Source organism: Poecilia reticulata, chromosome 14 (genome assembly GCF_904066995.2).
Source record: "Poecilia reticulata chromosome 14, P_reticulata-male-v2, whole genome shotgun sequence".
In the NCBI taxonomy this organism is placed as follows: Eukaryota; Metazoa; Chordata; class Actinopteri; order Cyprinodontiformes; family Poeciliidae; genus Poecilia; species Poecilia reticulata.
The window spans coordinates 8411239-8436568 of NC_088843.1; the positions used below are offsets into that span (position 1 = coordinate 8411239).

Here is a 25330-nt window from a genome sequence, read left to right on the forward strand (position 1 = left end):
CAGAGTCATGGTGTACCATGGTCGCTTAAGAAATGATGCTACCTTATTTGTTGTGTCATGTTGTTGGGAAACGTCTAGCATGTGCTTATGTGATGATGAATCCTAATTGGGAAATAAATAGTTGAAATTCAGTTTTCATCTGTAAAATGGAGGTAATCTTATGTCTATGCAACATAGAAGCCATGACACATGCATTTTTTGTATTTTCTGATGTCGGTGCCTTTAGAAAATACCAAAAACTGCCACATTTATTTAAAACGAATCATATAGTGTCATATCTGTCTGACTTTCGCACTTCATCATACCTGATTTCTCTTGATTGACTTCATTATTTTTATTGGTAATGTTCATAAAATGTACACACAATCACATTGTTCATTTAAAATGTTTTAATTAGTCAATCATGCCGAGACAAAACTCAGAACAAATTTATAACAACACAAAAATAAAACCATTATTTAACATATTATTTAGTGATATGTATTTACATCTGTTCAGGTAATTTTTTCATGTGTACAAAATACATATTTACACTCAATGTTTAGTTTTCTAAAACATGATAAAAATGACTTAAGGGTTAAGGTTTTACTCGACAGGGCAATGCACACAGAAATCAAATCAATAATATGTTCATGCCAGATTTGTATGGAGGTCCAAAAGTGCCAAAATTCAGATAAGTAAATAAATATTTCAATTAATATTGTTGTTGGTTTCAATAATTAAAACAAAAGTCAATTTATAAGTAAAAATTATAGTTATTTCTCGACTTATTTAATTTCTTTATGGTCACATGCTGCATTTATCCACCCACCCACTCTTGGTGAGTGGGTGGGTGGCTACTTACTGTACAAGTTAACCAATCAGAAGCTGGCAGTGTTGTAGTCAGGACCATCTTACCCGCGTGAAGAGCAAAACCATTTTAAACGCCATTGTTGTAATCATAAATTTAGAGAAAATTAAAACAAATATGAATTTTCAAGTTTTTAAAGTTAAAAACTATGTTCCATTTAGTAAAAAAGTAGTCCAGAGGACACAAAGACTGAAAAGTGACCTTTGGGGTCACTGTATCACACAACTCAATGAATTGGCACATTCCAATGTACTTGTTTAATTACACATTTTCTACATATATTGACATTCCACAGTCTGTTTGATAAATTTAATGAATGTGACATATTTAGTCTTTCTGGTCGGCCATAAATTTGCAGTGAAAATGTGCGAAGTGAGTCAGGAAGTACCATGCCTCACTGATAGGGGGCAGTGCTGAGCATCATAGACACAACGAGCAACAGGTGCTCTTCTACGCACTGAAAACAGTCAGGGGGGTAAATACAGATAAACACAACTGCTCAAGCCACTTTCTTTGGCTGCTAGATTTTTGATAATGAAAGGTAAATGAGAAACAATGACTTTTTCTTTCTTTTTACAACAGAATGACAGAGATACACAGTACATATAAAATAAAGGTCAGATCATACATGATTTTCAATTTTAATCAGAAAAGAGAGGTCAGCCAAAGAAAACATCCAAATAATTTAAAAAATGTTACCTTTTTACATATTCTTTTATCTTTCTTGCTATTATATTGTTAGAAGCTTTAATTAGTTATGGTCAAAATTAAAATATAGCTTCCATATTTGATTTTTGATTTTGTACATCTGACTCTGGTGGAGCCTCACCAGTCATGAAGCTCACCGCACGTCACTGATAGCAGCATATATGGCACTTTATACTTAGTGTGCTGGTGAGGAATTTGTATCAATGCTCCTCACTACAATACAGCCATGTACTTTTGACTGAGAGAGCTAAAACCCGATCATTACTTCGAAATATTTGTTCTTCCTGCTAGAGTCAGTGGAGTTTCATATCGCTTGCTGGCTTCTGTGGATTCACTCAGCAGTTGGCCAGTAAGGCGTTTTGTTTCTCCCCACTGCATGGAGCCGGTGCAGTAACCACATGTTGTCAGCAGGGGTCTTCATTCCAAGAAGCTCACAAGCTTGTGGTCAGGTTCAGTGCATCCAGTGGTGTAGGAGTGGAGAAATTAACCCAGTTCAAGGTGGCGTTGGCCACACTCTGGGCACTGGGTGCTACTACAGGAAAAGCGATTTGGAATACAACTCCTGTTATCAAGATAAGAACTGAGAACAGCAAAGTTAGTCCCCGACGCATGATCAGCTGAGAGGTGGAGAGCTTCTCTGCAGCTTTGGAGTCAGATGATTCTTTGCTCTTTTCTGCGTCTCTCTCGTTTACTGCAGCATCGGTGTGATTTTCCTCTGACTCACGGCCTCCTTTCAGCTCCTGATCTTGGGTATTAACCCGACTGTAGCCCTCTGTTCTGACAGCTGCTTCGCTCTTTTCCTGGGCCTTTAGGATGACAAAATAAAATATATTATAGAAAATGCGAGGTTTGCATACAAAGCTTCAGAGAGAAATGTGTACCTACCGAATCTGGGCAGTCGATGACATCCGGTAAGATCGCTTCATTTAGAACTGCACTAACAGGACGCACTGGGGCCACAACCACCGTTTTCCCAGCTCGCTTCTGAGCCTAAAGCATGTTGACGAGATGTTCAGTTAGGCACAAATACAAAAGTAATTTACAAAAAACGATCCAGAAAATAATAAAAGATCTAGTTACAAAAACAATAGTTACACGCGGAACAACTTCAGTGGGAATTCTGAGTGTTTTGTCATAATTATCCACATTTTTGAATAAAGGTTACAAAATGTTTTTTCTTTTTTTAAAAAAGATGTTCGCCACTTTGCAATTTCATGCTTTTACACTTTTGTTCGTTTGGTAGCTGATCTATCCTGGCATGATGAAAGGAAAACATTTCTTATCAACCGTGCACTGATGTGTTGCTGCAAGCTAGAAGCAAGCTTGTCCCTGCTATGATAACTGAGGATATAGAGTAATTTTCTGTAATCTGCTCTAAATCTACTTTTTGTGAGTCCTGTAAATTTCTTTCATGATAATGGCAGTTATTTTGATTTTATTAGATTAGCTTTGATCATCTGTGTTGTTGCCATGAACATCATATCTGACCTTTCACTCACAAGAACAATCTTTTCCAAAAGGGAATTAACACCTACAGTCAGATTATCAACAAACTATAAATAAACTGCTTAAGCTTCATCAAAGGTGTTATAGCTATTAACTATTGATCATTTGAAATTAAATTATCGCTAAATAAATCCTCAGAGAGGAAATTAAAGCACACAAAGTAGTAGTTGCATAAAAAATATATGTTAAGGTTCCACAGTTTATGATTTTTTTATTATTATTTGTGCCTTATAATTGGCTTAAGATCCTAAAACATTATTTTGACTTAAGTTTGTTTTATTTTGTTTGCACTTCTTCTGCTTCAATTAAACTTCAGGAAATTGACCTTACAGTTAATAGATACGATCACTGATTACATGTAATAATTTGTTTGGTCAATAAAATTTTATTTGAATAAATATTTCCTCACTGGAGTAATTTCCTGATGTGAGTATAGGACTCACCCTTCTGACAAATGTGTTGTCAGAAGAATGTACGTTTTTATGTACGTTGATGTAACCATTAAATGTTATATGAATAAGTGGAATAAGCAGATTTGCAAAAGCCAAAGCACACAAGTATGCAATTAGATTTTTTTTTATGAAGTAGCAATGGTAAATTGGTAATTTGTTGGTACAAACTGAAGAGAGCAAACCAAACCAAAGCCGTAGAAAAATGTTGCTAGTAACAAAAAACTTGGCACAGCAGGAAAAAAAACATCAGTATGGAAAGACAGCAGATCAAAAAATGATACTCTTTGCTTAAAAAGCATAAATGAAGGTCCAACATGTAAATCACAGCTTAGTTTTACCTCAAAATATCTTTTTCTTTTATTGAATCCACTTCTTATTTGAAAATATGTATAAAGAAAGAAGAGAATAGCTCACCTTCTGCGTCACTTTTTTCCAGTCAGCTTTAAAGATCAAAGCAAGGAAGAAACCCGTCTGGATGAAAACACAAATTAGGAGACCGAGCCACAAGCCTGAAAAGACAGATTACCACATATGACAAATAACTACTGCGCTCTTAAGCAAGTATTGATTTAGGTAAAGGAAAGTAACCAAATGAGTTAACTGAATTTTATTTGAGATGTTTTGTTCTTGAACCAAACTGAAATACTCAACATGACACTATTTCTGCTGTTGGGCCTGTTTTTGCATCTATTTAAAGTAACAAAACAATTCATATTTACAGATGCACTAAGCTCCAAATCCATTGGCTGAGTTACTTTAAAGAGCATTTGCCTTCAGTTAGAAGATGAAAGCAGAAAGTCTGAAATGTATGTCCAGCACACTTTCCTAATGCTTTTCATGATGTTCCTAATTGCTTCACAAAGGAAATATTGACAGAGACTATAATCTTATTTCACAAAGTCAGAGTAGTAATGCTGCTCTGTGTAGGTCTGATTTAAGTGGACAGCAAAAAGCAGGAGGCAAATTGTGGAAGAAAAATGATGAATGGTGGTGGATGGACTCACTAGACTTTACAAATAACTCTGAGCTTTAATATCAACATCGGACATAATTTCCAATCCATTTCTTAGGAGCCGGTCATTCAGTATGCATGTACTAACAATTGTAAAGAAAATGCAAGAAAATAGGGCAACATGCTGATTAATATAAAGTAAATTTAGGGTGACTGCATGCTGCAGAATGATGCTCAAAATCTCAATTATTGTTTCTGCCACTATGAAATTACCATGAAGGAATCACTGAATGGATTAAATCTGACCTTTAAGCATCCGTCTGTTTGCTTTATCCAACAAAAATGCTTTTCTGACACGGACGATGTTTGATAAAACTGATCAAGCTAAACACAGGCACCCTGTGGAGGAAGCTCAAAACAATGATGTTATTGTTTTAGTCAGGATAGCCGCAGATGAAGATTGTAAAATTGATAGGCCAGTAAATCAACAGAGCTACCGTTCAGCTTGGCTCTTTCTTTACCACGACAAACTAGGGTGATGCCTTCATTCCTGCAGACAAAACCCCAATAAGTCTGTCCATCATCTGTATGACAGATTTTATCTATTCATTTACGACGTCTCTGACTCATATAGAGGTGACTCAAGAGAGGACACTTGGCCCAGTAATAAAACACTTTGGTGAAACAATCACCATGGGTATTGGCAAATGTCAGTTAGTTTTTAACATATCAGTATCGGTCCAATAAGCAAATCTGCGCTAAAATGAACAACCAATTTTATTTCCATCTTGCTGCCATTTGTTTGTGTTTAGGGGGCTGGTTATGTGGTGTTTATTGAGTCATGTGACAGTGATTGTGATGCAGGGCCGGATTGTGGGCGATTACACACAAGCAGAAAGCATTTGGCAATATATCTAATTCTATCATATTGGTAAATGTCGATAAACACTGCCATAGTAGCAGTATCAAAATCAAATATCAAATTTGGTGCATCCCTAACATTTTGTCTTCTGTAGCTTAGAAAGTTGAGCAGTAACAGCTGTGTGCACAGTTCCCCCTGCCACCCATTTGTTGTGACCAGAACAGTATAAAGTACATTTATTTTGTGATTTGTCCATAAAGCATCTAACAATTGTAAAGAAAATGCAAGAAAATAGGGCATTTTCTTTACAATTGTTAGATGCCTATAACTGAATAAAAATCAACCACTAGGAAATTTTAAAAAAGGCTGTGGTATTCCATGTATCACAGTAGTCAATTTAAGTCTGTCTATTGGTCAAACAAAGAAAACCTTGACATTTGCAACAATAACAGAAAGCTGCCGGATGCACTGAACAGAATGTCAGCATGTTCAGGGAAAACAGGATTTTTGGTTAATCCTAACTTAAGGTTCCACACAAAACACCCACCAGTCTCTGTACCAGTTGCAAAATGTTTGGACAAGAGCATATACAGGCATTTTTGATGTTGTGATGTGGTGATATGGACAGAAAATATGATCAAGAACAAATTACCTAATATTCGCAGCTTGGCCCAAAACATCAGTGCTATTCCGACAGGTAGGCCGATGAGGTAGTAAAATATCAAATTTGACACGGCTGCGATTTTCTGCATCCCACATCCAACAAGAATCCCTGAGCAGACACACTGAAGGATCCCAAAAAAAAATTAAAAGAACATTTTATTGATGGAAAAAAAATTCAAATTAATATAAAACACAAAAGTAAAACATACCAGAAGTGCATCAAGGAACTGAAGAAATGTGTAAACTGTCAAGTTGTCTGATACGAGCTGCACAATTTTGCTGCAGAAGACAAGGTGAGCTCATCAAGACAGAGCTGCTTATTCACTGCATGGGAATGAATGTGTGTTTGCTTGAAGACTCACGCATCTGAGGTAAATATGTAGCCAATGACGGACTTACAGCCAGCGAGGATGAACCCCTGGAACAGAGCCAGCACTCCTGTGGTGCAAAGAAAAGATATGACACTTTACAAATTATTCAAGATTGGTGTTGAGACGCGCAATGATCATAACCATTATATGTGTTGGATATAACACAAGCAGTTTCCTTCCAGTAGGAATGTGTCAGACCTGTTTCATTTTTGAAAATGACTTTCGCTAACATTAATTCCACTTTTTGTCCATTTCAAACCACAAACTATAACTATAAACTATAACTTTAGAGGTGTTCATGTGACAGGCCAAAACAAAGCATCATTGAGTTAGCTAAGGGGCATTTGTTTAGTCACACATTTCACAAATATACAGAAGATTGACAAAATAAAAGCAATAAGGAATCCAGTTTGCTGGAAGCCTTTCAAGGAACACAAGAAATATGTGGATTAAAGAAAAGACATACGTGACAGAAAACTATGACTAACATCGCTCTGAATGCACCACAGTAAAATATGGTGGTTGTAGCAGAAGAAACTGGTTAAAGTTGAAGAAGATGAAGCTAAACACTGAAAGACCCTTTAAGTCAAGTTTCTTTATGTAGCATATTTCAGCAAAGAGGCAGTTCAAAGTGCTTTACGTGATTAAAAACATGACACAGTAACTAATCATGTTGGGAACAGCAAACGAGCCGTTTTATCGAACACAAGCATTAAAATCGTCAAGAGTAATCATCATCAAATACACATCAAATGTATCAATCAATGGCTGATTACTTGTGCATGTCTCATGTTTTTAAAGCAATGTATCAGATTCTTTCCACTTCAAAAGCATGTAATAAGTATCTTCATACCTGAAAGAACTAAGGCCACTTTGCAGGTGATTATGGCTCTTGACGTGTTCCCGGCTCCCAAAGCGTTCCCCACACGCACACAGGCTGCAGCGTGGATACCTAAAGGAAACTGCAAGAAAGCATATATTATTCAGTCCAGGTTACGTTTGTAAATAAGACCGGTGATCATTTATTTCTAATGATGCGTACCATGTATGTTATGGCTCCTATTTCTACCATCAGATGCTGGGCAGCCAGGTCATCTTCTCCAAGCCAACCTAAAATTAATCAAAAGTTTTGGGTTTAACAGTTTGGGAAAGAGCATGTCACCAAGTAAAACAGATATTACTGGACTAGGGCAAAACTAAATCAATACATCATAACAAGTAGGATTTACCTTTTTCAATAAAAAGAATGTACAAAAAGAAACAAATTTCAGGATGATGCATCTTATCTGACAATTTAACTGTGACGAGTTAATATCTATGCAGGTGACGCACATTTCTAAATAAATAAATTGAGCCAATAGGATAAATGTACTTGTATTCCATGAACAGACTTATAATTGACAGATGTAGGTGTAAAAGCAACATACAATGATTAAAATGTTTTTGTTTCTTTTATTCTCTGTATGTATAAGTCATATTAAGGATTTTCACAGGCTGGGAATCATTGCTCCATTCCAAGAAAAAAAACAATTTACAGAAACCCTTATCAGGTCTGTCAAGACGATTTTGCAAATATCTTGTCAAAATTGTGATGCGATTGTGTAAAAGAAAATATAAAACACAAACCTGCAAGAAAGCCTCCAACCTCCCAGACCCACCACTCAAAACAGATCATGAACGCGCTGGGAACGGCCAACTTCATATAGGAACCCCAGCCCTGCAGAGATTCAGTGGACCAACCTGCAAGGAGGTTTATCCAGATTCTTAGTAAAAAGCACGACTCCATTAACCCAGATGAATATCTGTAATATTTTTAGTCTGTCAGGATCTTGTATTTTAATTTTAGACATTAATTTTGATTAACAAAATTAACTAAACTTGAGAAAAAAATTATAACATCAGAATAGTTAAAAGAAATAACATTTTTTTAAATAGAAATCATATTTCACGCTTTATAGAATCATCTGGAAAACAGTAGGTAGTCAAACAGGGAGGAAAACTATAAAATGTATCAATGCCATTGATACTATAAAATGTATCAATGGCATGTATCAAAGGTTAGGCAAAAGGAAAAAATGGGGTAGAAAAGATGTATTAGCAATGGTTATAACTGCAGCTTTTATTCATTTCAGGTTTTAGGGACAATCACAGTGTCTGTGCTGCAGATGGAGTCAATGTTTCAAGAACCAAAGTACACAGATGTATCCAGGACATGAGCCACAACCATTTTATTTGTTGTTATTTATGGATTTTCTATCCAGTGAATGGAAAACAAACATATTTTAACATTCACCAGACACACACTCCTGCAGTTTTTGTTCAAGTTTTTTGTTCAACTGATTTGGAAAAAACGTCTTTCATCTGATTTTGTAAAAAAAAAATTCTGCTAATATGAATGATTGTCATTTTGGTCCTTAGAATACCAAAGTTTCCACTTAACTTTACAATTTGGTCCATCTGGTTGTGTCATTTTTAAATATTAAATGATTGATAATTTGATCAACAACTCAGTACTTGAGTAGACTTTTTACCAAATACTTTCTTACTCTTACTTGAGTAATTTCTTCGACAGCTATTTTTTACTTTTACTTGAGTAGAAATAAGCTGAAGCAGTTCTACTCTTACTGGAGTACAAACGTTTGGATGCTCCGTCCACCTCTGAGTCTCCATAGTCAAAGCAGAGGAGCTGAAAGTCTATATTAGCAACTCAGCAGATCTGCATGCTGATCACCTCCATGCCACATAACAAAGGTGTAATTCAGGCAAAACAGTGAAAAAATTATGTTTCACTGTCTTCAATCCATAATCATCAGAATTAACAGAAATAAAGAATCCAAGTATATTTTTGTGACAGTCTATTGATAAAAGAGCCTCTTGATCTTACCTCCCCATGTCTGCTTATAGAGCTTCTTCCACCTGATGTAGCCAAACAACAGAAGGCAAATGATGATCTGAGAGAGGCTGTTGGCAGCCGCTGATCCACTGCAAACACACACACAACAGAGCGGATTTATTTCTTAATCTGGTTTACGTTAGACGGTTAAAAGATGTAATTTTACAAGTGTATCTCTGCAGAACCATACAGAGGAAAAACATACACTGCGACTTGCACATAAAGGAACAGTAAGATCGTTCAATAGGCCCTTAGCAGGTGTCCCCGGTTGATATGGAGCAAGTGAGGAGTGGGGAGACGTGACCCGAACAGGGAGGCCCGATTGGTCAAATTGCTGATGAATCAAATGTTTGTACAGCTGGAATCTGGAATGAGCTGTAACATTTCTTTCTTGTCTCTTTTTGCCCTATTCTGACCCTTTCTCTCTAAATAAAGATCAAAAATAATAAACGTCAGTGAACTGCTGACTCAGTGTGAACAAAAAAACAAATTACCCTTCAAAGACAAATTATAAGATAAAATGCAGAAAAAAAATACTTCTCTTGAATGCATACCTTCTTCCCTTTCTCTTTGACTTCCTGCTCTTTTGACTATATTGATTATTATGTATTTTATCTGTTCTCACTTCTGAGGTTTGATACCATATCAGTCAATACAAAGTCCATCAAAATTTCAAAGGCAGGAAATGTTAGGCACACTTACATTACACCCAGCTTGAGCACAGAAATAAGAAGATAATTGATCCCCAAGTTCAAAATGTTGGCTACTGCAGCTGTGTACATCTGGGGTAGAATGATCCCCTGATAGATACAAAAATATAGAAGTTAGAATTAGAAAGGCAGTCTGCAGTGACGATTTTCAAACACTGGCTGGCCATAAAACTTGAAAAAAAGAGGAAAAAAATAGCACATGTATAAGAAAAATGTACACCAAAGAAATTCTCCAACAAGATTAAATATTAATGGATCATTTAGTCAAATATATCATAATGATCAAATCTGATAGACCAGTCAGGGAGGACTTGAGTACCATGTACGACATCATGAAGATACATAGAAAATGGAAAGTTTAGTAGAAAACTGTGGCACCAATAAACTAGGTAAACCAATAAAATCAGTAAAAGGAAACAAAAACGGGATCTGAGAAGAAATAGAGTTAAACTGTCTAAACAGGTTGAAAGGTTTTCCCTTAAACAGTTTCCACAAACTCAGATTTTGAGATGTAACGTTTCCGGGAATGTACCTGGTTTTGTAGATAAGAAACCTGCAGCTGATGCAAAAACATAGCCTGGAACAAAAAGAGACAAAAGTCGGTTTTTATATGACTGATCTCATACATCTCTTGGTGTACAGTATTTTTAAAACATTACAATTTTATGATGATATTGAGACATATGATTCTCAAATGTCTTATTTAGTGTCAAGTGCCTAAGCAGGTAAAGAAAGCAGTACTGTTTTAATGTCATATATCTTAGAATAAAATATGAAATACATATAAAGTGGGATGAACTTTGGAAACTAAACATTCAAGAGTGAACTCTACAGTCAGATTTTAGTTTAATGTGCTTCAGGAGGTCATTAGGTGTCCTTTGATTCATATTTTTTGTGGCGCCTCCAAATTGCAGCAAAGTTTTTAAATAAAGCAAAATCAGTGGTTAATTAAAAAGCTTTAAATTCATAGATGGCAAAAAGAGCGTGGTATTCCGCGTCTTTGTTATTTTTGTTGAAAGTCAGCCATGATGATAACAGTTTACCCCCCAGCATCGACTTTTTAAAAGGAAATTGTGTTTCTTATCCATCTCAGTTGAATAATTGCATTAATCAACTGCTGTATTATCTTAGTTAATTAGAAATAAGAATGAAAAGATAAACAGGAATGGCAGAACAACAAATTTCTAATATTCTAAGCTTCACTTTGTTTTTAAGCATGATCATACAGCCATGGTAAAAAAGAAAATGCACCCGTCAGTTCAGAAGATTTAATGTATGAATGAGCTGGCTTTCACCTGATTCTGCACTTTTTTTTTTGTACAAATTTAGCATGGATATTTGTATTCTTTTTTGTGTGAAACCACACACCATAGAATCCCCTATTTGCCACTGCAGGAAACCTAAGGACACCCGCAAAACTTTGGACACATGCAAATTGTGGAAAGCCCTACAATTTAAATGACAAATGATTTATTTTTTCTATTTCTAGCCCCAGAACTGTCTTAGCATTCTGTCACATCCAGCTATAGGCTCCAGTGTATTCATCTGGCATGTCGTGTGGTTGACCAGCAAAAAGTATTCAGACCTTTTTACTCGGGTAACAGGGGCAATAACATCAAGTACAATCAATTACCTTCAAAAACTATCAAGATATGGCCGTCTACTGAATGTCAAAACAAGCAATGATTATCGTTCAGAAAAGCAGCTAATGCCACGTGTCTATTACCAGGTCCACCATGGTTCCTCCCCATTTTTTATAACCACCTCAAGCCATGTGTTACACACAAGGATTTGATTGACAGCTGACTGCATTCATTGATTGGCCCGTGATTTACGTCACTAGATGAGCAAAGTGACGGAAACTCCTCTAACAGCAGCATCTCCACCATCATTTTCAGGCTGTGGTAGCTGATAAGATGGCGAGCTGCAGATTGATAATTCTACTGTCAAACCTTCAGGTCCAAACATTTTTATCTATTGTGGCAGAAGAGCACATACATTGTCAGCTGAACCAAGCAACTCACAACAAACAAATATACAGAGAGATTGTTGGCACCCAAGGATACATGTGCAAAATTACACTATCTGAGCTTCAACCACAATCCCACATTCCCGCTCATGTTCTTGCCCATATTCACTCTCACATTTAGTGGAGCTAAACTCAACTTGGCAAGAACCAAACCAGACATTAACTAGTTAGATTGAGACTAGACAATCTAACTGGTTGTCTAGTTAGATTGACAAGCTAAACCTTTCAGGTTAATGAAAGGTTTAACCTGAAGCTAAACCTGAAAGGAGTCCCATGCTAAACCTGAAGGAACTGCAGAGATTTACAGGTCAGACGTTAAAATTTGGAGCGTATGGAAGAAAGGCAAAAAGTGTTGATACACTTGAAAGTCATTGTTGAAAGAAAGTTCACCACAAGCTTTGTATGAAATAGAAAGCAGGTGGAAGAAGGTGTCCTGTCCAGATGAAACCAAAGTTAAACTTTTTGGCCTCAATATGAAAAAATATGTTGTGGAAAGCTAAAACAGCACGGCACGTTGACTACAACTTCCCCACTGTGGAACATTTTTGGTAAAACTGCAGCTTTTAATACTTCTGTTGAATTGCTTTACTGGCTAATTGCATAATTTTTAAATATGTATGTAGTTTATATTTAAATAGAAATAGACAAGTTCAGTTTATTGTACTCACAGGAACAGCAGGAAGAAACGCCATCACATAAAGGTGGGCAATTCTGAAATGTTGCAAAAGAAGAAGAAAAAAACACTTTTCAACAAGTGCCATAAACACAGTTAGATTTTTGACTTTTCATACCCTGTTTCTGCAGAATGAAAATTATGTTTTCAAATCTATGCTTTATTGTGTTTGTAAATGTAATAAATGAACTAAAGAGATAGAAATCTTCACTTGGGGTCTTACTAGATTTCATCCAAGGCACATAGAAAGCTGAATAATAAACTGCTTAAAGATAATTTAACTGTCAGTTCTACTGATAAGGATTCCAGCCTTGGCCTTGAAGATGAAGATAAGCTTTTTTTTTTGTATTTTATGTTCTAAACCACAGTTTCTCCCAGACAGAGTATAAAAACATCAGAGCTGCAGGATATACCGGGCCACTTCATGCCCTTGCTGAAGAAGGAGCAGTAAATTGTGAGAGTTGACAAGGAGAGCCCAGCAAGGCAGACAAAACATCAGCAGGATCAGGGTGCTTTTCTGTAGAATAACTCCCACACGTTTCATGTTCCTGCTGCCATATGTCTGCAAAACAGAGACGTTTCAGTGGATTGTTTCAAGCACAATAAATCACCGACGGAGCGCTCGGATCACCTGGGAAATGAGAGTATCACACGCGATCGTCAGGCCATAGCCCGTTGCAGTTGTTGTCACGTTGATCGTCTAGAGCAACAGACAACAAAACCCAGTTATGAGATGTTTCACGTTAAATCTGATGTTCACGCAAATATCTAGATTTTGCCAACAATTAAAAAATGTTTTGTGAGCAACTTTGCGAACTCAGTTTAAGTTTAATGCAAACTACTCAGGGATAGAAGAATAGATCTTAGGAATACACACATGTACAGTAATGTGTAAATACAATAAATCTGGGAAGTCTTATAAACTCCAGCTCTTCTGTTTTAAATTGTTTGTTATATTTTTAAAAAAAGTAGAGCCATGTCAGAAATCATTTATAAAATTCTCAATATATAGAGAAAAGGATAACATTAGAAGCGCCCAGTTGTTTGTCTGTTTCCACTGATATTCTGACCGTTGCAGAGAGGTAATGTTATCCTAAGTCATTGAGTCTGAAAGGTCTCCATGCCATAACCCTAATGCTTAGCTCTCTTTACAGGTACTTTGTCCGATTTAAGTCAGGATTCTGACTGAGTCATTCCAATAATAAATGTTATTTTAACCTGAAGAAACACGCTTTTAGGATTAAAAGATTATTTCAAACTTAAATTTCAATAATTCTGAGCTCAAGTAAGTCTGAAATGTGGTTATCTAGCCTTTGTACAGATGTTGACAGAACCAGTGTTTTATGCTTCTTTTAAAACGGCACACAAGCGAAGTTAATGACTGCCCACGGATTCACGTAAAACATTTGACAGACTGGAGACAGGAAGATACTGTACATGCAGCCACGAACAAGGACAAATTGTGTTTCTTTAACTATTTTAATTTGTCACTTTAATTGCCTTTTTTTTCCTGCTGTTTTAGATCTTTAATGTGTATTGCAAATCACGCTCAGCCACTGACGCATCGTATTCTGTATGTCTAACATGCAAACACTCGGACACCAAGAAACCCAACAGTGTTCTGGCGACAATAATACACAACTCAGTACAAATTGATTAACAATAATTAAAATTTACCAGCAGATAAGCAGTGACAGCAACTTTAACCATAAAGAAATATTTTTACATGAATGATGCATTATGTTCTCTACATTGCATGTAAATTTAGATTCAAGCATTGCATGTTTTGATTTTATTTTTAACCCCACGATTTTTGGATGTAATATTAATGTTTTGGAGTTTACCAGCCGGAGTCCTGTTTTGAATTTACAAGACTTGTAGCTCATCATTAAAATACCAATGGAAACATAAAAAATGGTCAGCAATTGTAAGAAGAGTTTGATTGCTGTAATGCCAAAAAAAAAAAAGTTCCACCGATTATTACTGTCTTGTTATCTATGGAGCAACGCCTTTCTCATCTCCAATGAGAAACAAACTTATTAGAGGACTTAAAACATTAAACCTGACCAGCATAGTCTACCTGCCACAAACCACCTGGAGCTTTGCAGTCAAAAACTCATTGGAGAAAATATTTCAGAAAGAATAGTTTAAAAAGAAGTTCAAATTAATTTTTTCAATTGAAGCAAAGTATAAGCTGGTGTCTTTTCGTCAGACTATTTTTATATATTAGAAAGTTTTATGTAATTCCACATGTTAAGAACACATTTGCTTGTTTGTTTTTAAACTACATGTCCTGTTTTAAATACACCAGTCAGGCAAAACATCATGACCACTTTTTGCTGCCAAAGTGGCCTTAACATCTCCAAGAGGTGGACTTCACCAGACCTCTGAAGGTGCACTGTGGTATCTGGCGCTAAGATGTTAACAGTTGATCCTTTAAGTCCTGCAAGTTGCAAAGAGGGGCCTCCACTGATCAGCCTTGTGATCTGTGGAGCCCCTTGATCCATTAGACGGAGTTCTGGTGAATTTGGCGGCCTAAGTCCATACATTAAAGTCTTTGTGCTTCTCAAGCTATTCTTAAACCATTGTTGTTTTGCAGCATTGCTGCTTTGTGTGCGGAAAGAGAACCTTCAGGGAAAATGTTTGGCTTCCAGCATTGATTAGGAATGTCATAAATGCTGAAGTAACACTGATTTAGCGGGTTTGCTTTTTTTCCCATAATGCATTCTGGTGCCCCATGTTGCCCAGCTGGGTGTTTTTGGACTATAAAACACATTTTTATCGCAAACCTTTGAATGATCACTCTGTGGTGAGGTTGAATATTGATTAAACCTTATTTTTGTAAATAAATTACATAAACTGACTCTTTCTTTGGAGGAACTCGAACAGGAGAGCATTCGCACAATAACTTTCACTAGTCTGAAAAACATCATTGCTTGCGTTAGAAGCCCTTTTATGTCCTACAATAAAACTGAAATCTTATTTCACAACAAGTCTTGATTAAAACAAAGAAAAAAAGAGAACAAAATGGAACTAAAAAATAAACATAATTTTCTAAGCTTTATTTGATGACATCTAAAAATCCACAGATTGAATCCTGTCAATAAAAAGACACATTCTGTCAAGAACTGCTAACAATTCAAACACCTGTCATATTTTCTAATCATCTAACACACACACACATGCACACGCAAACTTTATGGCATTGTTAATCTGCAAAAGAACAATTTCATACCGCTGAGGCAAGGGCATATCCAGCCAACTCTGCATTTCCAATGTGACCGCAAAAAATGGTGATAACAAACGGCAGGAGAAAGTTCAGAATCCGGGACAGCAGCTGCAGAAACACAGTTTGGACTGATTTTAGCTACTGGCACTAACTGCATCCAGGCAATTACAAAATAAAGAAGTTAGACAGCAGTGGTGTGAAATCAGCAGCCATGAGCTAATTATGCCCCTATTCGATAAGCAGAAGGGTTTTTTTTGTTTTTTGTTTTACTTTTAGCATAAAATATTCACAAATGATTACACTATTAAACTTGGTTATGAACAGCACATCACACAGTAAATCAAATCAAGTAAAGTCACTCCGATGGCAGCTTTTTGCAGATTAAAGAGCAACACTTCAGTTTCCGTCTACTCACCAGGGGGCCTGTGAGTCGTAAGACGTGATAAAGTTCCTCTCTGTAGGCCAGAGGCAGCCAACGCTTCACACACGCACACCAAAACAGCTTGGAGCTGGCAAATGTTGCCCCCTCATCCGCAGGAGGCGCTTCCATCTTGGCACCATGAACCCCTGCAACGGGTTCTGCACCCTGCAAGGGGGGTGCAGGTTCCAGAGAGCCTGGCCTCTCCATTCAAGCACAGGGAGAGAAGACAGGACAGGAAAGAAAAGCTGCAGAGCAACGGAGGGAGGGAGGGAGAGAGGGAGAGGGGGAGGGAAAGAGGGCAATGGTAGGGAGAGAGAGGGGGGCAAGAGAGTTGGCCTATGTGTTCAGCACAGGCGCTGTTTGTAAGTTATTGATTGCATCACACTGTTTGAAGGAGGAACAAAAGAGAATGAGTGACAGAAAGAAAGAAAGCAGAGAAATAAAAACAAAAAAAACAGGTGAGTTGATGGGATATTCAGGAGGATTGATTACATATGTCTTGTTTATTTTCCCGACAGGCAAACAAAAAATGGCAACAACAACAAAACAAAGAGTCTGTAAAGTCATGTGAACTCTGTGCCTGCCCTTCAGGTTTACCCCGCTGACGAAGGGGTCACATCAGGGCTGTGGGAGGCGGGTTATTGTTGGGGGGCAATGAGCAGTGGATAAATGTTTGAGTTGGATACACACAGTGAGAAAGCGCCATGCTTTCAAAGCGCCTGTGTGGGTTTGTATGAGTGGTCTCAGCCCTCCACAGTAATCTGATGAGGAATGCTTTTTTGTTGCTCATATGCAAGGAGCTACATTGACCGACTGCAAGCTAAATCATATTTGTGCTTTTACGCTTATCTTTTGCTCTTTTTTCAGCTTTATTTATTTTTTTGGACATGCATTAGACGCTGATCTTATCTCACGCCAAGTGTACTTTGGTCACTACCTGGATGCCTGCGTTCTCCCTCCTCCTGTAATTTCAACTCTAAGAAAACGAGTCACATGAACACGCAAACTTGCTCTTATCCATGTTTGCTGACTCAGCTCTGGAATTTCATAGATACGTGTAACTTTACGTGAATCTGATGAACAAGCTCATTCAACCATGGAGCATATAGATTTAGGGGACAGTGGGTGTGGAAACACGCTGCAGCAGGCAGGTTGCAAATCTTAACAACAAAAAGTGTGTCCATGTGTATGGTGGAAAAATTACTTTTGACATCTATCTCTCTGAATGAACTGTGCGTAGCAGGTGGAGCGGTACCCGATGAAGTCCTGCGTGTCAGCAGGAGATTATCTGTGTGACCAACTTTCTTCTAACCCTGTTGTCATCATGTGGTTCTGGAACTGCTTACCGTGTTTAGAATTGTTTTCCTGATTTGCATATCCAGTCGGTTCTGATCTAGGAACAAGTTGAACACATGCATGTAGATGTCTCTATATGCATGTGAGATATTTCTTCCGGTACATAACCGTATAAAAGAAAGTGTGTAATTTGTGTTTTCCGGAGCTGCATCCTCTCTATGTGTAAACTGTTCTTTGCTGCAAAGAATAAATTCACAGTTTTCTTTGGTTTCAGAACTCATATAACAAATTTTACAATGTATGAGTAAAGGATTTGTTTATACACTATGTGCACAGGTTGCAAGCATACCAGTTGTGCAATGTAACATGAAGAGAGCATTCCTATCAAGCCATGGATGTGTCAAAATTGCAGCTGATCTTTGACCTCTGATGAAAATAGGTAGAGAGATTTCCTGAAAAGAGAAATGTAGAGCTTGTAATGGCATAAGGAAACACAAAGGTAAGAGACAAAGACATTTAAAATGTAGGAAACTAATAAATTGGGCACACATGCTCAGCTACATCACAATAAGGGGTTTTGGATTTTTATTCAAAGTAATTTAAACTGATAGAAGTTCCATAACTTCTTGTTTTTGATTAGACAGAAAAAAAACACACAAAAAAGTTGACTTTGTATCTATGAATATACTCTAATATATATTTCTCATTTTTTAGTCAAATATCTTTCTGGAAATAGAAGTACAGAAATAATCTCTTCCAGAGTTGGCCAATGCCTCACCCTAGTGGGTAAGCTAGAAAAAGCTCCTGGAAACATTTACAAACAGCACTCATAAAAAAAACATTTCAGTTCTGTGGGAAGAGATAATGACAACAGTTTGTATTATTTTACAACTCCATTCAACTGAAAGACAATAAATTCAAGAAAATACTCGTTAGGTTTTTCAATTTGGAACATGTCATTATTTGCAGATTTTAAAAGTAATTTACGTAGAAAAACCTCTTGCTGTCAGTGAAGTTGACCAACAACAAGTCAGGTAAGTGATTAAGAAAAAGCCCCTGGATGAGTTTTCAGAAGTTAATAGGGAAACAAGAAAATAGCTTGTACCAATTTGAAGCTTTATCTTGTGAATGTGATTCTTGAATTCACAAATCTCTCCGACTGGTTAATTTGGGATGAATCACAAATCCACAGTTTCTCACTTCCTGCACAGATTTCCCTGCAAATAATCATTACCCAGTCAGCACAGAGTGACGCTGCTGTGAATGTGTTGTTAGCTGCTGATCTTCTAAAGAAGTTTTAGTTTTCCACAATCCGATCAAACAACAGGAAAAGCAGGTATGTTGACTCAACTGTGCAGCTTTTACAGTTCAGATTCATTTCGGTTATGGTTTGCTGATGATGATTGTCTTGGTCTTTCATAATTAGATAAAGGAGAACAAAGAGAAAGCTCTCCTTCATGGACTTCTGTTAGAATGAAGACAAAGTTGAAGTTGAAACTAGAAAAATTGTCTAAGAAATTGAAAGCTACTCTCTTTATACTTGATACTTTCTATGCAAACTTTGGTCTAAGCATCACAGCCTCCCTGGATGTTGCTGCTGACCATTTCCACCCCTTTATGACCACAGTGTATCCATTTTCCTAAAGGAACATTCTGTAGCAAATGCACCATGTTAAAAAGGTCAAATGATCACAAACAGGGTTTCTTGAAATTATGAGTTTGTTCCACCTCAGTAGCTTTCATAGTCACCAGATATCAATACAACAGAGCACATTTAGGATGTGCATTACATTATCAGGTGTGCATCCGACAAATTGGTGTGATGCTACTGTCACGTCAACATGGACCAAAATCTGAGGAATTCTTCTGACATCTTGTTTCAGAATGGTTCTTTTAGATTTTTATGAAATGCAGCTCTTTTCGTGCTGTTTTTCTACATATGACTTTTTCCTCTGGTGAAGAATCCTGAAATGTAAAAGAGTAGGAAATTGTGGCTTTCAAGAGCCTCCACTTGACTTCTTTTGACACCGAGAGGTATTAGAGGATGTACCACATAATTAAATTGTCCAGATACTATCACATGCAGAGCTCTGCAGTGGTATGCAGAAGAAGTTAAGACTGCAGTTCACCAATAGCTGTGTAGGGGACTATTCATGTGTTAAAGTGACCTGGTAGAAAGACTTGAAACTAGCTGAGAATCAGTGAAAAAGTGATGTTTAGACTCACTCTCCATCCAAACTCATTCATTTTTCTTCTAATGTCAGAAAAGAATGGGCAGAAAATTCAGTTTCTATATGCAAAGTTGGTAGAGATATGAATCAAAAAGGGTTACTGAGATCTCCTTATCGCCTATGATCTGTAAGTCCAATGACACCTTGGATTTAGCAAGCTGAGGTTTGCCAGGTTAATGATCGGTTTCGCAACAAGCCCCACACGTGTCTCAAGACTCTCAGGGGTTGCGTAACGCCATGCCAGATCCCCTACACTGATTTATTTATGCTGGACAACTAAAGGAAAACCACGGATCTTTGCTTACACCAAATTATCAGAGTTTAACAAGAAAACACAAAATCAGTCAACAAATAATAATTCCCCAGATGTTACTCCATAAGTCCCTCCATCACAGTTTCTGTGGTTTTGTGTTATTTCCATCAAAGGTTATGAAAAAAGAAAAACATTTTGTTGTCTTTGTGTTTTTATTTTTTATCTTTTCAAAGCTAATCTCTACATGCAGTCATAAGGAAACATCAAAGCCCTAAAAACAGGAATAAAGAGTCTTGTAAAATGTGACGTTTCAGCCCTCCATCCACACCCAACAGGTTTTAGTTCAACTTTAATGGCCATTGCCAATAAAAAGATTCCTTGTGTTTGCACGTTATAACAGCATGACAATAAAACGAGGAATGAAATAAAATCGGGTGGAAGGACCGACAGGGTGTTGCCAGGAACAGGTAAATAAAACCTGAAGAGGAAAAAAAAAAAGTTATTTTGGGGCAGAGAAGTTGTAAAAGTGTCCTGTGGGGTGTTTAAGAGCGGCTGAGGATTCGGACCGCCTTTCATATGCTCACATTCACACACACTGATCACAGCAGGGAAGACTGACAAGATAAAATAATAAACAGAAAGTTAAAGGTGAGTGAATCCTTTTTTAATTTTTTTTACAAAATAGCTTCCACACATATCGGAAGATTTAAAAACTTACTTTATTTACTCTTTGCCACTTAATTTATCAATAAATTCTCATTGTGATGGCAAAACCTTATCTTGCGAGCCATAGTTATGCCAAGGATCAAACATGTTACACAGATATTTAAAAAAATTTGTTTAAAATACTTTACCTTTATTTATGATGACAAAAATTCTTGTTATATCATAGGTTGTCATGCTAACAGTAATTTCCCATTGCATCTGGAAACACAAGCATTTATTTGTTTTGTAGATTATGTTTCAATTTAAATTGAGCTGGAGCTAAAGTTGATCCAAGCTGTCATAAGGGCATTTAGACTGGAGAAGGAATCATGGATAACAGTCAATAATAAAATAAAATAAAAAACATCAACAAATACAGAAAGAGATTTAAAACTTTAAACATATAGTTTGGATGTTTATATGAATATCGTTTCTTTATTTAGGTTTACCTGAGAAGACCATCGAAATGAAGTTAATGATCAGTATCGTGCTTTTATTTTTGCTGCCCTCCTATGCAAGCCAAACATCGGGTAAGCTTCGCCTCTTTACATACATAAAACATTTGTTCCCTCTGTCTTGGTTTTCAACTTATCATTCTTTCAGTATTTGATGCATCAAACCCGTCACTTGTATTTCTTCTTTCCAAGTCGTCTACATTATGTCCTCTCCCGAACCACTTAATGGTGTAATCCAGACTGAGACTGAAAAGACAGTGTCTCTGGTCTGTTTTCTTAATGGCACCCATGAGGATAAGGAGTTGGTGTGGCTGAGGAATGGCGCTATGATTAAACTAATCGATGGAAACAAGGAGAATAATAGCAGTATATGCATCAATCCTGTCATCCGAAAGGATGAGGGCGCCACGTTCACCTGTCAACTGAAGAGCAATTCCTCCCATTCGGCCTCCGTCACCCTCAGCGTCACATGTGAGTCCCATTAATGGATGTTTATGCTACAAGAATAGTACGAGTCAGGAGGTGAACTTAAAGATTAAAAATTTGAGATTATTTTTTTAAATCTTGGTTCATTCTGGTATTACATGGTTCGGATTCAACTTCACCTTTTTGCTTTTGACATTTGAAGGTCTTTGTGTTAAACATGGTTTCAGTTTGAAAATGTTTTCAGCACCGTTTTTCTTATAAAACTATTCATTTTTGTAATTTTCCTGCTATTTTTATCCATGAAAAACCAGGAAGTCACTTTACATTCAGTGTAGATTTCCATGAAGTGTAACATCCTGCATTGAGTATAGTTATCTAAGAGCTACACTAAGACACATAAAAGAAAAAATTTGTTGCAGATTGAATGAGTGAAGAGGTGGTTTTAAACGATGAGAAAATGAAAAGAAATTACCCCAATATTATCCATCAAAACATCGATAATTGTATCCTGTTGTAGACTGAAAATGATTGTGGTTCTTCGTTTTGATGCATTTAATAAAGCTGAAAAAAAATGGATTTTCAGTATTTGACATGAGATGTTCAAGACAAAATTGCCCATTTTCAATCTCAGGCCAGTTAATTATTTTTAAAAAGCAATCTTATGACTCCTAAAACAAATCACATCTAAAAGGAACAATTTATGACTGATGCATCTACTATTAAACTAATGTTACTTATATTATTAATGCCCTTTTTTATTGACATTTCAAGATCTTTCACTTCTTAGTTTATGTTAATTGTTTCAGGTTGTAAAAATAGGAACCAATATTAAAAATTCAATTCCTTTAAAATAAAAAATTACAATTCAATGTTGTTCTTTTAATTTTTGTTTCTGAAAAAGAAAATGATTTAATTTTAGCTTAAAACTAAGTATTAACCTGATTCCCCTTATTAAATAAAATATATAAACACAAATGGATTTTCTTGCTAAGGAAAAAATTGGGACACCCAATCTCCTAATAGCTGGTCTAACCTGCTTTGGTTGAAATTACTTCATCAATTTCCTGTCTTACACATCTTGCATTGACTGTAAAAGTGTGTAGTTTTACTTCAACAGTAGATTGTGTTGTAATCTGAAAAGTATTTTAGGATTTTTGGAGAGTTGTTCTATCATCTATTGGTCTGTGCAACATGTTAGATTTGAGCATTTTATGATGATTCATGAAGTAGGAAAGAACAAAATGGCACTGCGTGGAAGCCACTCCCAAACAGCCTGGACAGCATAAAAGAGTTTTTGTTGTCATTGTTTTTATTTGATATTGCCTTTATGTGTCCCTTTGATTCCAACTCAAAATAAAATCAGAAAAGGCTGTCCTAACCATACCGCTGATTGCTGCCTTATAGGATGAACATCACAACCCTATTAAGTCTCAGCAAATTCCCCGCACCAAATGTACAGAAGCATGTTAAACCTGCTCATTTGTTTTAGTGTCAATAATTTTTCTTACATTTTGCTCAGATCAGGCAGACCTCTCTGGTTCAGAGGACGTTACAGTAGAAGAGGAGGAATCACTGGAAATGCAATGTGACATGAAGGCCAACCCTTTGGCAACGTCAGTGACGTGGGAGCTAAACGGAACCATGGTGGATCTATCGACATGGGGCTTCATTATAACCAACAACGGCATTAACACCAAGCTATATGTCAAGAAAGTGGACAGAAGCCTGCATGAAGGCAACTACACGTGCACGGTAACCTCTCCCATCTATGGACCGCTCAGCAAGACTTTCCAAGTCACTGTCACAGGTGAGTTCCCTCACTAAGAGCTTTAAATGTTTACAGAAACCTGTACAATCTACATAAATAATACCCCACTCAAAGGTGCCAGAGCTAATCTGATTTCATTTGTCTTTGTCCACAGATAAGACCATAAAGTTCCCGCTGATGCCGACGATTGCGGGAGTGGTGGTGGTGGCCCTCACAGCTCTTCTCGCCATAATTTCACGGAGGAGGGTGATTGCACGGGTAACTCACGCAAAACAAACTCAAACGTTACTCATTCGACTCTTGCAGCACAAATTTCTTAAGAATTTCATTCTCCTTCAACAGTGCTTCAAATCAAATAAGTGATCCAAAAGAACCTGGTCCTCTGCACTGTCATCAAGTGAGACCTTCGGCGAAGCCTTCTGCGTGGTGCAAGAGATTTTGATCACCCAGTTATATGGCTTCTTCTTATTTAATTTCTGACATTTTTGTACTTTACCCGAAGCTAGACTCTCTTCCCTACTTAATTAGTAAGCAAATAAATGAAATAGTTGAATTTCCTGGAAGAACTGAACGTATAAGTCAGTAAGTTTTAAATGGTGTTAACTTATTTTAGTTTAATTCTAATAGATTCAAACAAGATTTGCTATTCTATTGTGTTTTCATTATTATTATTTTTTTTAGTTCAGGCTACAATCATCATGTTGTTCCCTTGTTTCTGGGGAAGACAGAAGAGTTGGCTTTCCCACACTAACAGCTCAATAAGCATTTTTCCTGTGCTAAATATTCAAATGTATGTCAAAATGTACAAACTTGTGTATACTGTAAGGGATATAGTAAGCACACTGTAATGACGGATTTCAGAATCATGTAATGAGGCATTAAATGTAGTATAACCTGCTACCACAGAAGAAATAAACCTATTTATCTGTTCCACAAAGAAAAAAACCAAAATGATTCACAAATACAGTTTAAGTTGAACATTTTTAAAAGAAATACAATGTAAATTATAGAGTCAGCAGAGAAAGACAGGATTTAACTTAAGTTAAGATGACTGAGTTTGTGTTTGATGCTTGGTTAGGACAAAAAAACAAAACTAAACTCAAAATAAAGCTATGTTAAATTTTGGTTTGGAATTGAACTGGGTTTTTTCACGCTAGCTTAGGAGACATAAATATTGACATCTTTTGATGCTAGCAATGATTTAATACCAAATTCATATCCTGATCTGTTATTTAGAGTTGATAGTTAAATCAAGAAACCTATTTCCAAAAAATTACAAAACTTTGTATTTAAAAAAAAGTTTTTTAAAAAAACTATTAACTTTTTTATTTTTTAAATGCAGGAAAAGCATTTCTCTTTAAACACTAAGCACTTTTTTGAATTTTTAAATATTTAACATGTTTATCAATGCAAATGTGTATCTTAATGTTGCTTGTCAATTGTTGTCATATGTATGTATAATCGTATAATGTATAAGTAGAAGTAGAAGTACTCACATTTCTTTTTTTGTACAAAGTACAGACAGAAATCAGTGATTCTCAAGAAGCTATGCTATCAGCTAAAGGACAAAAAATCAGTAGCTCTCTGATTCTTCAGATAACTATTTTAAAGCCTCACCTCGTGTAATAGCATCCGAATTTAATTCAACCACCATAATATATTTTGGTGTCTTGTAAAGCGTTATTTTTGAATCTAGTTTCTCTGAGGTCCACATGTCCACTGAACTTTAGCTCCTGACTCAACAATAAAGCCCAGGCTTGTTAAAATCATGTTATACATTTACTCTTAATGTGACAAAAGGACAGGGATTATGAGGTTGTGTGGTTCAAGGTCTGGATCTTTGTTTTCCTGCCCATGAACAAACACTCTGGAGGCTT

The 25330-nt window shown here is 36.5% G+C and overlaps 2 protein-coding genes across 3 annotated transcripts; one reads left to right on the forward strand and one right to left on the reverse strand.

The window, feature by feature from the left end:
• Positions 1–371: 371 nt before the first annotated feature.
• Positions 372–16608, reverse strand: slc47a1 (solute carrier family 47 member 1). Its single transcript, XM_008427151.3, has 17 exons — positions 16314–16608; positions 15905–16006; positions 13301–13369; positions 13083–13231; positions 12665–12707; positions 10500–10544; positions 9960–10057; positions 9249–9346; positions 7991–8104; positions 7407–7474; positions 7218–7326; positions 6356–6431; positions 6203–6272; positions 5983–6115; positions 3931–4025; positions 2444–2548; positions 372–2364 (listed from the first exon to the last, which is right to left on the reverse strand). Exons 1-17 carry the CDS (start codon positions 16524–16526, stop codon positions 1990–1992), a joined length of 1962 nt encoding a protein of 653 aa, XP_008425373.2. The 5' UTR covers positions 16527–16608; the 3' UTR covers positions 372–1989.
• A 775-nt stretch (positions 16609–17383) lies between these two features.
• tmigd1 (transmembrane and immunoglobulin domain containing 1) lies at positions 17384–25113 on the forward strand. 2 transcript variants are annotated; one of them, XM_008427148.3, is made up of 6 exons: positions 17384–20747; positions 21248–21334; positions 21452–21730; positions 23205–23492; positions 23608–23711; positions 23796–25113. In XM_008427148.3, exons 2-6 carry the CDS (start codon positions 21271–21273, stop codon positions 23814–23816), a joined length of 756 nt encoding a protein of 251 aa, XP_008425370.2. In that variant the 5' UTR covers positions 17384–20747; positions 21248–21270; the 3' UTR covers positions 23817–25113. The 2 variants fall into 2 exon arrangements, with proteins under 2 accessions (XP_008425370.2, XP_081471599.1); XM_081615473.1 differs by having other exon boundaries at positions 23608–25113.
• The last annotated feature ends 217 nt before the right edge of the window (positions 25114–25330 follow it).

What these genes read in the sequence shown, in the direction of transcription:
- slc47a1 (XM_008427151.3), bottom strand. Translation starts at nt 16,526, where the DNA reads ATGGAGAGGCCAGGCTCTCTGGAACCTGCACCCCCCTTGCAGGGTGCA. An exon ending in GTGATACTCTCATTTCCCAG is followed by an intron (nt 13,232 to 13,300) that starts GTGATCCGAGCG and finishes TCTGTTTTGCAG; the next exon opens with ACATATGGCAGCAGGAACAT. An exon ending in TAGGAGCCATAACATACATG is followed by an intron (nt 7,327 to 7,406) that starts GTACGCATCATT and finishes GCTTTCTTGCAG; the next exon opens with TTTCCTTTAGGTATCCACGC.
- tmigd1 (XM_081615473.1), top strand. Translation starts at nt 21,271, where the DNA reads ATGAAGTTAATGATCAGTATCGTGCTTTTATTTTTGCTGCCCTCCTAT. An exon ending in CTATGCAAGCCAAACATCGG is followed by an intron (nt 21,335 to 21,451) that starts GTAAGCTTCGCC and finishes CTTCTTTCCAAG; the next exon opens with TCGTCTACATTATGTCCTCT. An exon ending in CGTCACCCTCAGCGTCACAT is followed by an intron (nt 21,731 to 23,204) that starts GTGAGTCCCATT and finishes CATTTTGCTCAG; the next exon opens with ATCAGGCAGACCTCTCTGGT.